Raw genomic sequence first — 15,750 nt, forward strand, 5'->3', positions numbered from 1 at the left:
TGATTGTCCTCTATCAAGTCTTGAGCCCCACAACTGACAGGCCCTACCCTCCGTCAGATCTTGGGTCCCACACCTGACAGACCCTGTCCACAAGATTCAATGCTTAATGCACAAATATATATTGCACTTGATCTTTTCACGCCCACCTGATCTTTTCACACTGCTGGCTGGTGGGCTGCTTCTCCTCCTCCCTCTCTTTTTCCTTCCTTCTATGCACCGTCTGATGCTCCTTGCTTCGGTTTGCAAGGCCTCCTTGATCCCTTCGATTCCGGCAGCGTTCTGGCGACACATCTGATCTTCGATTGCCCCCTCTTTCTTCTGTTCTTCCTCCTCCTCCTTGCTTTCTGTACGAGACGGGTCTCTCCGCTTCCTCTTTGCCATCAGCTCCTCCTCGGGCTCCTCTCTTCGGCCGATCACGATCCATCTCCGAGATGGCGAGCCAGTCCTCTAAATCGCAGCAATCATTTCATGATTTCACTGTGAAGGTACCTTACACGCGCTTCTCTTACCTTCTCTGGTCCACTTCTTACCATCTCAAATTTGTGGTTGTCATCTTTGTTTTTTTTACTCTCTCTCTCTCTCTCTCTCTCTCTCTCTCTCTCTCTGTGTGTGTGTGTGTGTGTGGATATGGTTCTATGGCTAGTTTTTGCGGCGGGTGAGAGGAGGTATTTGTAAATGATTTTGTTTCTGGTTTTGGGGAATTGGAGACCTCATGGCGAATATTTCTTTGAATTACTCAAAGTTTGAATCCTTTTAGGTTTGATTTCTACGGTGTTTCTGAGGACTATGGACGAGAAAGAATATGGTTGGTTTATATTGATTTCACTAGTTCAGGCAGAACTACTAATGAAAATCTCCTGATCTAACTTAAAAAAGAGTAACATGATGCATACGCCTTAGAAGCAAAGCGCGCTTCGACGTGAGGCATGCGCTTCACCCATGTGAAGCGTGCCCTTCAAGCTTGCAAACGCCTCCCTACAGCGCCTCGGTTCCTTGAGCTTGCGCTTCACCTCTGAGGCATACGCTTCAAGTTCTGAGGCGTTCACCTCTAACAACATTGGATAAACATTATCCACTTTTTTTTTAGCTTTATGAGCAACTAAGTAAATGTCACTATGAAATAACATCAATTTCACATCATCGTCCAACACATCCACCCATATATGTTGACTATCTAAGTTCAGAGAAAAAATGTATTGAAAGATCATTGACTCTTCCACATATCCAGTTTTACGAGATATCAAAGCCATAATTTTTTTATAACTACTATTTTTTGAGACGATTATAGATTTTCAAGTAGGGTGATCAGTATTATAGTAGTGTACTTTAACTATTTCAGAGTCCATCATTAATTGTCTACACCAACAAAACAAAATATCGTTTATCTAATAAAAATAACACGTGAGAAAACAAATATTGAATACACTTTATACATTCAATTGTCATAAATAAATACAAGAACCACTCTAAAAAGCAACTACGCATAATAACACCTTAACCCCTATTAAATGGTTGTGTGTAGTAAACAAATACAAAAATATTAAATAATAACTGAAGGACAAGCAAACAAACATAAACTAGCTATAACACAAACAAATATATATGTTTATAAAAAAAAACCTGAACATAGTAAACCCTAAATAATAAATTCAGTGATAAATATTAAATAAAACATAAAAAAAACATCCACAACAACAATAAAAAAATATACATGAGGCAATTAAATGCTCATATCTACAAAAAAGAAAAAAGTTCAAAATGAAATATAACAATATATTTGACCTAACCAGGGAAGTCGATGAAAATTATGGTACTACAACCTCGCCGAAATGCAAAAAAAAATTATGAAACTCGCTTGAACAAAAAGAGAAAAAATGCTTAGGGTTCTAAAGGAGAAAGGGTTATACTTCTTTGCAGGAAAAAACGAAAAATAAAAATAAAATGGAAAAACAACTTTATATATGATTCAACAAAACATGCAAAGTTACGCAGGTTTGCATGCCAAAAATTTGCACAGATCAATATGTAATTGAAGATCTCTTGAAAAAAAAATCATATTTGGAGTAACTTCTCATATTGGGAATAAACTTACATATACGGATAATCTTCGTACATTTTAAAGGAACATTGCATATTAAAAAGAATATATATGCAAACTTCTTGAGGTCTACAAAAAAAAATGTATGAACCTCATTTTAAGTGAGAGCACACGAACTTCGCGAGTTTCACACATAAGGGTAACACCATCTTAACAAAGTTATCTATTTGCAGTTTTGGTCATCAGGCGGATTTTGGCAACCTACAGGGTTTTAGGGAAAACACATTATTTTTACCGTACAATGCGGTCATTTTCTGTTAATATAATATAAACACCCAATGCCCTAACCAATAGCATGAATAAATCCACATTCGCTTCTGTATCAAGAGCCTCCTGTGCAGAGGTTATCAATAATTTTTCTCATATTAATATTGCCACCAAAGCACGAGGCTCTCTAGCATGTCCCAGTAAAAAAGAAACAAAAAGGAATATAACAAAAACTAAAAGAAAAATAAGGTTTGTACAAGAAAATCTGAACCAGCTGGTATCAGAAAAAACAAAAAAGGAAAAAATCTGCTTTGGCATCCTTCTAGCCTTTTAATTCAGATATCACTTTGAAATCCAGTAAATAATGAGAAACAATGTACATGCAGCAATGACAGCAGATAGAATGAGAGTGTCCCTTGAGCGCTTCCTTTTGATGGCCCCTGCACGACAGACCAGGAGACTATCACAGCAGAACACATATATCATACTCTAGTTCAAATGTTTGGGAATAAGTGATCACCTAATAGTCCACGGATCACAGGGAATCTGTCACTTAGATGCTTCACTTTTCCCTGGATCTCAGCAAATGTGCTTCTTTGTGAGGCCAAAACTCCTTTTATTGCCTCTGCTTGACTGGTTACATCGTCAATCTGTAAAGCAAAAGCCAGTATTAACCTTATTGTAGCAGCCATTTTCTTGCTGACCAGTAAAAGAAAGTACATTGAAAAGCTAACACATTCAAACCTGAGCAATACTTCCATGTATCGCTGCTCGCTCCCTTAACAAGCTTGGCACTGCTTGAGAACCAGATGCCTGCAGCGCTCAGCAGAGTTAATACAAATAAACTGTGCTCATGCACAGGAGCAAACTGTCTTTTAAGTTACAGCAACTAAGCAAACCTTATATTCATTTATGTCATTTCTCACAGATGTTAGGAGTTCAGCATGCTCCCTCATCGACATTATGTTCCCCTTTGTGCGCTTAAATTCCTAAACCAACAAAGAGTAAATAAGTTTCATATTGGCACACTACTGTAAAGTAAAAGCAGAAAGTTATCCGCGCCAAAGTCTATTTGACTGGAAGTTTTACAGAGTCCTATAATGTGCACGTTGTCACTCTCAAGAAAAAGAAAAAGCATGCTGCCATTTGACAAGGTGACAATGTTGGAAACATTTCCATTTTGAATGAAACCCTCCAGCAATAGAAAGTGGTGGTAATGAAATTGAAGATGGTGTAGTTACAGTACTATTGGAAGTGGTGGTTGAGGTGAAGATCTCACATCATGATCAAGGTGGCAGAAATGGATCTGTTACTGCTGCTGTTAAGTTGTGCTGGTGGGCATCATATTTTTCTTGGCAATGGGTGGATATTTTAAAATGTAAACTGTAATACCATATCCTCACCCTATGAGAAATTCACAATACATGTTATGTCCTATTGCACCAAAAAGAAGGCGCTTCTTTGCTTACTGCTAGCAAGGCTGCCTGAGATGCCTTTGGTTTTAGAATTCTAGAAACTAGAACAAGAGAGCAATGATGAGCTGATAAAAGGCTATCAGTACCAAGGTAAAAAATGTGGAAGAGATAAACAAGCAAACCTCAGTGATCTCGTTGAAAATAAAGGAAAAGAGAAGATACAAAGCAAACATCTCTGTGGTCATCATTTTCTATTTAGAAAAGAAAACCGTAACAAGGAAAAAGAAATTTGGTAAAATAAGTTCACAACAGTAAAATAATAGGAACTCTTCAAAGACTACAGGTGAGATTGACATAAGCAACTTAACATGAACAAAATGAGAAAAAATTTAATAGAATGCAGAAAACAGTAAAAATGGTGAATAAACTTCAATCTATGCATCGTATAGCAAAATATTTCAATCAATGATAGCAGGCAGATCCTCATATAAGCACATGCGCAGATAGAACAATGGACTATGTTTGCATATAAAATAATGGACTATGTGCTGTAATTACATGCAAATACACTTTGATAAGCAATATCAAGGTTTAAATAGTAAATCTACTTTACTTGTACATGACATTTATTGATAAGTATTAGACAAACTGGAGATCCTGAAGGCAAGCTAATAGGGTCAATATGCAGGTCATACTAATTCCATACTCCACCTTTGCGATGGAGCTGTTTATCAGCTGTGGGAGAATACCTATAGGAAGGTTAAAGCCAAAGCAGGGAAGGTCACTTGCCATAAAGACAAGAATGAAAATAGTATAATAAAGAAGCGTCCAGCAGATACTCAGCAAAAACAGGAGGAAAATATTTTTTTTTTGAGAGAGGATGAAACATATATTAAAAGACCACTATATGCCATAGAATTGTCCTTTACCTAAGATATTACGAATTTTTGGTAAATGTAGTGCATGTATGCCAACAAAATTGTCTTTTACCTATCACAGTATAAGAACTTGACCATGTCATGTGGACGCTTGTCATGTTTTCTTCTGTTGACAAGACATAACACTGGGGATAGTGCAACCCTTCATGGACAGTTAACTTGTGTCAGACATAGCCAACACCTAGTCCTTGATTTCTTTTTATTATATGTGTGTGTGCACGCATGCATGTGCATGTTGATGTCCCTGTGTTCTGGTACTACAAATCTCCATGTCATACCAAGTATGTCAGTGTTGTGTCTGATATTGTATTTATGTAACATGGGAACTTGCTGAATATAGTGTACTCATGTCAAGAGATTAAGAGAGAAGATCAACACTGATGCTACTATCACAACATCAATAAACTTTTAGTACAGCAACTGCAGTCTGCAGTGAAGCTGCTTCATCCAACAGAATAATTATATCACAACTTAGTTGTCATAAGTGATAGGTGGAGCCTAAGAGGAGAGCCCCTAAAAAGGCCTAGGCGGGTCTAGGCAGTACCCCAAATAAAAAATAAAAAAAACATATAAAATATGTAAACAAACTACTAAAATTAATAAGAAACATGTACCTTAGTTGTCAAAAGCGCTAGTCGGAGCCTAGGCGGAAGACACCTAAAAGGACTAGGCGTGGCCTAGGCGGGACTAGTCGGCCTAGGTAGGACCAAAAAAATAAAACATCAATAAAAAAAATTTATTATAATAAATGGTTAAATTTAGTAACAAACATAGGATTGTAACTATGGATGAAGTGTGTAATTAAGTGTAACGTCACAAAATTCATGAAATTGCATAATACTGAACATACGCCAAATTGCATAATACTGAACCTACGCCAAAACTTGGGGCACACCATCTGATTACTCTACATACATACATATATATATATAGATAGATAGATAGATAGATATATAGAGAGAGGGATGGAGAGATAGAGAGAATAGGGATTATCGGAAGCAGATCAGGTCATGCTGAACATGAGCGTTTTTGCTCATGCCGACATCGTGGCCGTCTGTTTGCATTTTGGATGAATGCCACATGGTTTTGTTGACTTTTGAGCTTTTAAAAATGCAAATCGGATGGCCATGATGTCAGCATGAGCAAAAACGCTCATGTTCAGCATGACCTGATCTGCTTCCGGGATTATCCGGCCCTTGTTTTGTTAGGTCACTGTTAGGACCCTCCAAAATCATAGGTTTTAGAGGTTTTATACTCGAACTGAACCGTTAGATGTGTTTATGATTATTGTTGAATGGTGAATATGTAATTGATTAAGCATCTTTATGCTCAGATCTATATTTTAAAGAGGTAAAAAAATCATCGGTTGATATGTTACTAAAATTTCATGATAAAATGTTCACATTTTTTATATCAAATCAATTTGAAACAAAGTTTATTTCTCAATAAATAAGTATTGATAAACCAAAGTTGCCAATCGGGGAAGCGGGAGCGGGAAGTGATTCGGGAAGAAGGGAAGCGAGGCACTTCCAAAATTTTAGGAAGTGGGAAGCACGAGACGACTTAGAAGCGAACCAGGAATTGTCTCGAAAATGACCTCGAAAGCGAACCGAAAGCGACCTAGGAAGCGAGGGGAAAGCGAAAAAAGAAAGAAAAATAAAAATGAAAACACAAAAAAAAATAAAAAAGAAGAAGGGGAAGCGAGGGGGAAGCAAGCTTCCCCTAAATGGGAAGCAAACTTCCCAAATCTTTTTGGCTCTTCCCAACACGTCGCGCTTCCAAAACACGTTTCAAGGAAGTGCGCTTCACCGTGCCCTATGACGCTTCTGGTAACCCTGTGATAAACACATATAATGGTTAAAAATTGATCATAAAACACCTGAAACTTTGATATTTGGAGGGTCTTAACGGTGACATCAAGAAAAAGGGGAAAGGATAAATCTCGTTCTTATATATATAGAGAGAGAGATAACTGAAAAAACATATTTTTATGTGTGTGTGTTGTGTCAAAAACACATGCATACATGTTAACAACAAAAAAAAAGACAAAAAAGAAGAAAAGGGAAGAAAAAAAGAAGAGAGTGGAGGGGCGAGAGGAGGAAGAAAAAAAATAAGGAGAAAAAGAGGGAAAAAAATAAAGAAGGAAAAACGAAGAAGAGGAAGAGGAAAAGGAAGAAAAAGAGAAGCTGGAGGGGTGAAAGAAAAAGAAAAAGAAAATGAGCGAACAAAAAAAAAGCATTTGGGACGGGAGGAAAAAGAAAAAGAAAAAAGAAAGAAAGACAAAAAAACAAAAAAAAATATGACAACTATGTCCCTACGATCTAGGCGGGGACAATTTTCGAGCCTAGGTCGAAAAACATGGCCCTACTGCCTAGACCCATAAACCTAGGCAGTGGCCCTATGCCTAGCCCGCCTAGGAGCAACTTTTGATAACTAAGACATATACAACATAAAATCAATCAACAATAAGCAATAGACAAATAATAACATGTCGTTGAACACTGTAAAGCAATTATATTACATATCCTGCTCAAATAAATTAATAATAAATTAATAATTGAATAAACAAACCATAAAACAAACAATGTGAATGAACAATATACAAAAAATAAAATCATGTATACAAAAAAATTAACATGTCCACAACAATAGACATAATATAAGCAATAGACAAATAAGACGAAGAAATGAATAACTAAATAAACAAACCATGAAGCAACTGATAACCTGCTTAAAAAATTAAGAATAAATGAGCAATTGAATAACCAAATCATAAATTAAAATGAGTAAGTAACAAATAACATAAACTCATATATTAATATATATCATGTATGTGAAAAAAAATACATAAACTATACAATATACACATATACATAAATACATACACTTATAATATGTTAATATATACAAATTACAAATACATAAACTATACATAAATCATAATCAGATAAACACTAATCAGTCAACAAAAAATATAATTCAAAAGAACAGTAAAATAGAGCACACGCTAAACAGTACACAGTAAATACAAATAATATCATTATTTATAAACAATAAACAGTAAACGCTAAATTTATAATATATGTTTATGATATGTTAATATATATATATATATTTAACAAAAAACATAAATATGTGTGTGCAACTCATGGTTGCCAGTCGAGGAAGCGGGAGCGGGAAGCGTGGCACTTTCAAAATTTTAGGAAGCGGGAAGTGTGTGATAACTTAAAAGCGAATCAAGAATCGTCTCGGAAGCGAACCGGAAGCGACCTAGGAAGCGAGGAAACGAAAAAAATAAAATAAAAATACAAAAAAAAAATGAAAAAAGGGGAGAAGCGCGGAAGAAGCGTGGGGGGAGCGTGTTTCCCATAAATGGGAAATGCGCTTCCCAAAAAAAATTGGTGCTTCCCAGCACATTTCGGAAGCACGACGTTTTGCGCTTCCCCACTAGGCTAGGCGCTTCTGGTAACTCTGGTGCAACTACACATCAGAATCAAAATAAGACAATGCAAAAATCATTGTATAAATATATCTTTAATGTGTATATATTAATTATGTGTGGCAAAAACCTCATGTCACATTATGCATGATGAACAAAAAAAGAAAGAAATTTTTATTTCATCAAGAAACACTATCTAAATGGTAAAATACACACATACACACATGGTAAAGCAATCATGCTGATGAAAAAAAAGAAATAAATTTTTATCTCATCAAGAAACACTATCTAAATGCTAAAATACACACGCATACACAAGTGCGTAATTACACACATGGTAAAGCAATCATGCTGATGTCAATGGGTTGAAAAAGTTCATGTTCATATACTTATATGGTGATATATGGTGAGCAGTGGCTGCAACATTAGAGGCCCTGCAGGGCATAAAATAATGAAGATAAGCAAGTGCTTCAACCAATAAACCCACATAAGATGTGGGTCATTTGTTGCTGTGTCCCTTAGGTAGAGGAGAACAGAGAAAGTGGAATTCCATGTCTGGGGATTTGGGCGGTGGGAAGGGACTAAGTTATCCTTTGTTACATCCTGTTTTTGTTGACAAATTATTCACTTTTGACCTGTATATATATAACTTATACTTTTTATGTACAGTTTCTTCTAATAATGAAAGGGGACCTTCCCCCAGCTTATTCATTGAGAAAAAAAAGTGTTTAACCAAATACATATCTTCAAGAACTTTCATCTTTGCATTCAAGTGTTCAAATGTTATGGAATGTCTATTACCACATCTACAAGAGTACACAATCACCAACTAGTTATAACCATAGTCACAAATATTGGTATTGGCTATATCTCGACAAGGCTATTTCTCGTGATATTATAAGTTTGATGATAAATCTTGAGAAAATCTCGGGGCTTACAAAATATAAAAAATAACAAAAATAAGTAAGAAAATATCATGTTTAGTCAAAGTAATATCATAAATAATAAAATAAATAAGTAAACATGATATTTTCTTATTTATTTTATTATTTATGATATTACTTTGACTAAACATGATATTTTCTTACTTATTTTTGTTATTTTTTATATTTTGTAAGCCCCAAGATTTTCTCGAGATTTATCACCAAACTTATAATATCACGAGAAATAGCCTTGTCGAGATATAGCCAATACCAATATTTGTGACTATGGTTATAACTAGTTGGTGATTGTGTACAGTTGTAGATGTGGTAGTAGACATTCCATAACATTTGAACACTTGAATGCAAAGATGAAAGTTCTTGAAGATCATGTATTTGGTTAAACACTTTTTTTTTCTCAATGAATAAGCTTGGGGAAGGTCCCCTTTCATTATTAGAAGAAGTTGTACGTAAAAATATAAGTTATATATATACAAGCCAAAAAGTGAATAATTTGTCAACAAAAACAGGATGTAACAAAGGATCACTTAGTCCCTTCCCACCGCCCAAATCCCCAGACATGGAATTCCACTTTCTCTGTTCTCCTCTACCTAAGGGACACAACAACAAATGACCCACATCTTATGTGGGTTTATTGGTTGAAGCACTGGCTTATCGGTTTGGTGATAAATCTCAAGAAAATCTCGAGACTTAAAAAATAAAAAAATAACAAAAATAAGTAAGAAAATTTCATGTTTAGACAAAAAAGTACACAACAACAACAACAACTACGCCTTCATCCCAAAACAATTGGGGTCGGCGATATGAACCAAAAAAGAAAATCATTCTGGGTCTTCCACATGAATCCTTCTCCTCCAATCATTTCTATCCAATGCCATGTCCTCGGTGAGGTTCAAAGCAGTCATATCCTTTCCTATCATCTCCATCCAAGTCTTCCTAGGCCTACCCCGACCTCTTTTAACTAATATATTTTCCCATTTATCCATCCTTCTAACTGGAGCATCATTAGGCCTTCGCCGAATATGTTCAAACCACCGTAAACGATTCTCTCTCATCTTATTTTCAATGGGTGCAACGCCTACCTTCTTACGTATCTCCTCGTTCTGAATCTTATCTTTTATTGTATTTCCACACATCCATCTAAGCATACGCATCTTAGCTACACTCATTTTTTGAATAAGATGTTTCTTGGCAGCCCAACATTCCGTATCATATAGTAAAGTGGGCCTAATAGTCATCCTATAAAACTTTTCCTTCAACCGCAATGGCATTCTACGATCGCACAACACTCCAGTTGCACTTTTCCATTTCATCCACCCAACCTTTATCTTATGATTTACATCTCCATCAATTTCTCCATACTTTTGAATGATAGATCCCAAATATTTGAAACAATCATCCACCGGTATTTCTTGCTCACCAAGCTTCACTACACTCCCATCAATACTTCGTTGCTTACTAAACCGACATTCCATATATTTTGTCTTACTCTTACTCAACTTAAAACCTCTAGCTTCCAATGTTTGTCTCCATAATTCTAACTTAGCATTAACCCCAGCTCTAGACTCATCAATCAAAACAATATCATCAGCAAACAACATACACCACGACACATTTTCTTGAATTGATCTCGTAAGCTCATCCATCACTATAGCAAATAGGAAAGGGCTTAAAACAGATCCTTGATGTAACCCAATCGTTATAGGAAAATTGGTTGTCACCCCTCCACAAGTGCGGACATTGGTTACTACTCCTTCATACATATCTTTAATTATACTAATGTACTTGAGAGAAACACCTTTTTTCATCATTGTCCACCAGAGAACGTCCATAGGTACTCTATCGTATGCCTTCTCCAAATCAATAAAAACCATATGCAAATCTTTGTTCCTCTCTCTATATCTCTCAATAAGTTGTCTAAGAAGATGTATAGCTTCCATAGTTGATCTTTCAGGCATAAAACCAAATTGATTCTCCGATATCATGACAACCTTCCTCAACCTAGACTCAATCACCCTCTCTCAAAGTTTCATAGTATGACTCATGAGTTTTATACCACGATTGTTTGTGCAATCTTGTATATCACCCTTATTCTTATATAGAGGCACCAAAGTACTCTTCCTCCACTCATTAGGCATCTTATTTGTCCGCCAAATCTTGTTAAAAAGATTTGTCAACCATTCTAAACCTTTCTCTCCCAAGCATTTCCAAATCTCGATAGGTATACCATCTGGGCCAACTGCCCTTCTTGATTTCATTTTCTTCAAAGCCTCTGTAATTTCTTTCTTTTGAATCTTGCGCACGAAGTCACGATTTATCTCATGAAAAAGAATGGAGAGAAGTCTCCAAGATCCTGAGCATGACTTCCATTAAATAGCTTATCAAAATAATCTTTCCATCTCTCCTTAATCTCCTCATCTTTGACTAAAACCCTTTGCGTTTCATCTTTGATACATCTAACCATACCCAGATCCCTCGATTTCCTATCTCTCATCTTTGCAAGCCTATAAATATCCTTTTTGCCCTCTTTGGTATCCAACTTGTCATAAACCTCCTTATATACCTTATCCCTCGCGTTTCGAACTACTTTTTTAGTTTCCTTCTTTGCTATCATATACTTTTCTAAATTCTCATTATCACGACTCTTAGATTTCTATAACACTTTTTTTTAACCTTAATAGTTAATTTGACATCCTCGTTCCACCATGATGTATCCTTACCTAGCGGTGCACCGCCTTTAGACTCACCCAATACCTCCTTAGCCACCTTTCTCATGTCACCCGCTATCTTATTCTACATTGATTCTGAATCATCCTCGATACACCAATCAACTTCCTTAACTACTTACTCTACAAACATTCCTTGTTTAGCTCCTTTCAGTGCCCACCACTTAATTCTAGGATCTATCATATGCCTATCCCTTTTGCGGTATTGTCTAATTCTAAGATCTAAAATTAAGACTCTATGTTGTGTAGTTACACTTTCTCCCGGTATAACCTTACAATCAATGCAACAACCCCTACCTCTCTTTCTAAGTAGAAAAAATTTTATCTGACTCGTATTAACCCCACTTTTAAATGTTACTAGGTAAGACTCCCTCTTCCTAAACCAAGTGTTGGCTAAGATCATATCATAGGACAAACCAAAATCTAAAATCCTTTCTCCACTTTTGTTTCTTTCTCCTATACCATAGCCTCCATGGATACTCTCAAATTCATCCCTACTAATGCCTACATGTCCATTAAGGTCACCACTGATGAAAAACTTTTCTCCATAAGATATCTCTTGTACTACTCCATCTAAATCTTCCCAAAATTGACGCTTAATGGAATCATCTAAGCCTACTTGAGGTGCATAAACATTAATAATATTAATAATATATGTACCTAATACTAATTTAATAAGTAAAATCCTATCACCCTTCCTACGGACCTCAACTACATTATCTATAAACTCACGACTCATAACAAACCCTACTCCATTCCTATTCCTATTTATTCCTGTATATCAAATCTTATATCCCCAAGGTTCTATCACTTTTGCTTTCTCACCTACCCATTTGGTCTCTTGTAGACATGAAACATCAATCTTTCTCCTATAAATAACATCTACTAACTCTACCAACTTACCAGTTAAAGACCCTATGTTCCAAATGGCTAACCTAATTTTATAGTCTTGGACTAACTTCTTTACCCCCACCCATCCAACAAAGTGAGGGAACCCTTGCCTATTTGACACCACACCCAGGCGCCGGTGTGACGCGTCGCTTCTGGGCGACGACCTAGCAACCCTTGCCCATTTATCACTGCCTTCGGGCTTATAGAGTACAACGCGTCGCTCAGTAGGGAATGCCCCAACGAAATTCTCATATTGATTCATATTCATAGGGTATGACTAAGTTTTTATGTTGGCTCTCACTGGCCTACCACAACCCTCCTCCTTTATCCGGGCTTGGGACCGGCAGTGTATAACTAAACAGTTATACACAGGCGGAGTACATAAATAATAAAAGAAATAAGTAAAATATCTAAAAGAAAAAAGAAAAACATACTTAAAATGTAAAAAATAAATACAAAGTAAAACAAATTGATAATATCGTGATAATATCACGATATATATAAATTTCTGATATTTTAAAAATAACACGATATTTTGCCTTTAATATCATTTTTCCATCATATCTCGATAATATTGTGACATTTTCAAAATATCGCGGATATCTGTGACTATGATTGAAAAAAAATAGCAACATGGTAAAGGAGTAATTAAACGCATAGCAATGTATCAATGTACCAAGGGGTTTTCTGAACCTACAAAACTACATCCCTGACTAGCGATAAAAAAGGCGGTGCTAGTTTGATGCATCATATAGAGCTTTACAAGGGAGACAGAAAACATACTTCTTTGTAGAGAAACACGTTGAAATAATGTTTTTGGCATTTATCTGATACAAAGGCCAGCATCAACCAGTAATGTTGCCGATGAATTTGCAGATTCTGGTCATAAAAGAAAAATGCCTCACCATAAACATTTCCACTTCCCCAAAGAATTCTAATCAGTACTTTTCAGTAATCGCGTCTCCCTCATGTATAACCACATGCACAAACTTTCGTTTGTCAAATGCAGCAAAATTTCTTTGATTGCATCTCCCTAAGAGTTGAATTCATAGCTTTTTACCTGATAACAACGACTACTTACTGCTCACATTGATATAGAGGGGGCTTAACCCCTTCATATCCAACACATGTGACAAACCCTCTATTCGCAGATTAACCATCGGGCAACCAGAAAGCTCTATGTCTAGCTCTTACCATTCACAAGATCTTCAAGAACAAATCTCCCGCGAATTGGAACAAGTTGGGCATGCATCATTATAATCAAGAGATAGGAACAACAGTTTCCGGACCACCAACAAACTAAAATCGCAACAATTTTATATGGGCTCACACAATTTTGCATATTCTGCAGTATAAACTTAAAAAACTTCCAATCTAACCACAAGTACCACCAACAGGAAACCAACACAAGAAAGAGCTCCAAGTAAAAAGAAGACCAAACAGAAAGGGAAAGCCCAACATTACCTGAGTGAATTCATGAAGAATGTCCCTGTGCCTAGCGAGCTTCTGGCTAACGGATGTCGTCGGGGTCGCTGCCGCGGCGCACCGGCTCATCGCCTCATTGACGTCCAGCAATTTCTCCAGCAGAGACTCGATCTCCATCTCCATTGACTTCCATTGCATACCTTGACCGTGGCCATCCTTCGCCGGAGACTTCAAGTCGGAGTAACCTAACAACACCCCAAGAGATCGAACATCTCCCGCAAATGGGTGGCTAAAATTTTCCCACCAAGAAGTTGGGGAACGCATTCCGAAAAGAAAATCCCCAATCCCAAACGGAAACAGGAAAAGAAACGCCGATTCGAGATCTGAAACGGGGGGAAAGGAGGAAAGAAGGAGATGGTACCTCCGAGTTTGACATAGGAGGAGAGACGAACGTCGAGTTCTCCTTCGATCCGTCGGGCCTCCTTCCTCAGCTCGGACCAATCTGCACCCACCTCCTCCATGGCGGGTGCATATATGGGGGATCCCTCCTACTGCCGGAACCAATATGCCGGAGATGAAGAGCGACGGTGATCCTCTGCACGGCTATTATAGAGTCATGCTACGGTGCTCCGGGAGTACCTGGTTGTAGGTTGTATCTTTAAACTTTATGGATGTCCTCAATATTGTTTATTTAATAAGAATCATTCTTCGGATCATGTTTTTTTTACATAAAAATAGGATTTTGTAAGTCATAAAATTTTTGATACATTATGAGCCCTTAATTCTTAAAGGTCTTAAAAAACATACAATGCTATAATCATATGATTCAAAACTTGTTTTTATTAAATAAAACATATTTATAAGGTCTGATCAACAAAAAAAAAGCTCAAAAAAATTTTAAAAACTAAAGTGTAGGAGTAAGTACTGGAAGAACACCTTATCATTAAATTATACAGATAGAGAGAGACTGCATGATACTTGGTTGGGTTGGGTCACAGGGTCTAAGAGTAGGGTTTGGCATAGTGGGATGGGCCTAAAGATGGGCATCACTGTTAGGTGAGTCAAAGCAAGGCGACTTCTTGTAAGCGAGTGTAAGCCTAACTAAAGTTTATGACTATAAATAGGATAAGCACCAAGGGAGGGAAGGGCTCCAACCCTAGGGCATGTCACCTTGTGTTGTAGGTTCAAAACCCAATAGGATAGTTGTATAACTGATAGGGTATGCCTAACCCCAACTTGCCAATAATAAAAAAAAAAAACTATAAATACGAAAAGCAAGCCAGCGTCACCGAGTCTTTTATTCTTTATTTTACAGACTGCTGCAAGCGTGACTAAATCGCAAGTCCCTTTTAGCGATCAAAGCAGGCAGCATGTGAAGTAGGCCACCAATGTGGGAAGCAGATCAGGTCATGCTGAACAAGAGAGTTTTTGCTCATGCCAACATCGTGGCCATCCGATTTGCATTTTAAAAAGTTCAAAAGTCAAGAAAACCACGTGGCATTCATCCCAATGCAAACAGACGGCCACGATGTGGGCATGAACAAAAACGCTCATGTCCAGCATGACCTGATCTGCTTCCCCAGTGTGCCCCCATTTTGTCAAACTTGGCAACTCAGTACAGTGGTACAGTGTCAGCACCTAATCGAGTCAAAAATTAGTAGGATTGATTA

General features: G+C 36.9%; 1 protein-coding gene across 1 annotated transcript; it reads right to left on the reverse strand.

Moving 5' to 3' along the window:
* Window positions 1–2,420: 2,420 nt before the first annotated feature.
* Window positions 2,421–14,724, reverse strand: LOC149828371 (Golgi SNAP receptor complex member 1-2-like). The gene is made up of 6 exons (XM_090017547.1): window positions 14,502–14,724; window positions 14,120–14,325; window positions 3,205–3,294; window positions 3,050–3,118; window positions 2,826–2,955; window positions 2,421–2,745 (listed from the first exon to the last, which is right to left on the reverse strand). The coding sequence occupies exons 1-6, from the start codon at window positions 14,599–14,601 to the stop codon at window positions 2,648–2,650; spliced, it is 693 nt and encodes a 230-aa protein (XP_089873673.1). The 5' UTR covers window positions 14,602–14,724; the 3' UTR covers window positions 2,421–2,647.
* Between the last annotated feature and the right edge of the window lie 1,026 nt (window positions 14,725–15,750).

The sequence above is a fragment of the Nuphar pumila genome, chromosome 9, assembly GCF_984573655.1.
Source record: "Nuphar pumila chromosome 9, dmNupPumi1.hap1.1, whole genome shotgun sequence".
Lineage (NCBI taxonomy): Eukaryota > Viridiplantae > Streptophyta > Magnoliopsida > Nymphaeales > Nymphaeaceae > Nuphar > Nuphar pumila.

Coding starts and splice junctions, on each gene's coding strand:
- LOC149828371 (XM_090017547.1), bottom strand. CDS start 14,601: ATGGAGGAGGTGGGTGCAGATTGGTCCGAGCTGAGGAAGGAGGCCCGA. Junction 3,295..14,119: donor TTCTTCATGAATTCACTCAG/GTAATGTTGGGC, acceptor TTGTTGGTTTAG/GAATTTAAGCGCACAAAGGG. Junction 2,746..2,825: donor TGTGATCCGTGGACTATTAG/GTGATCACTTAT, acceptor TCTGTCGTGCAG/GGGCCATCAAAAGGAAGCGC.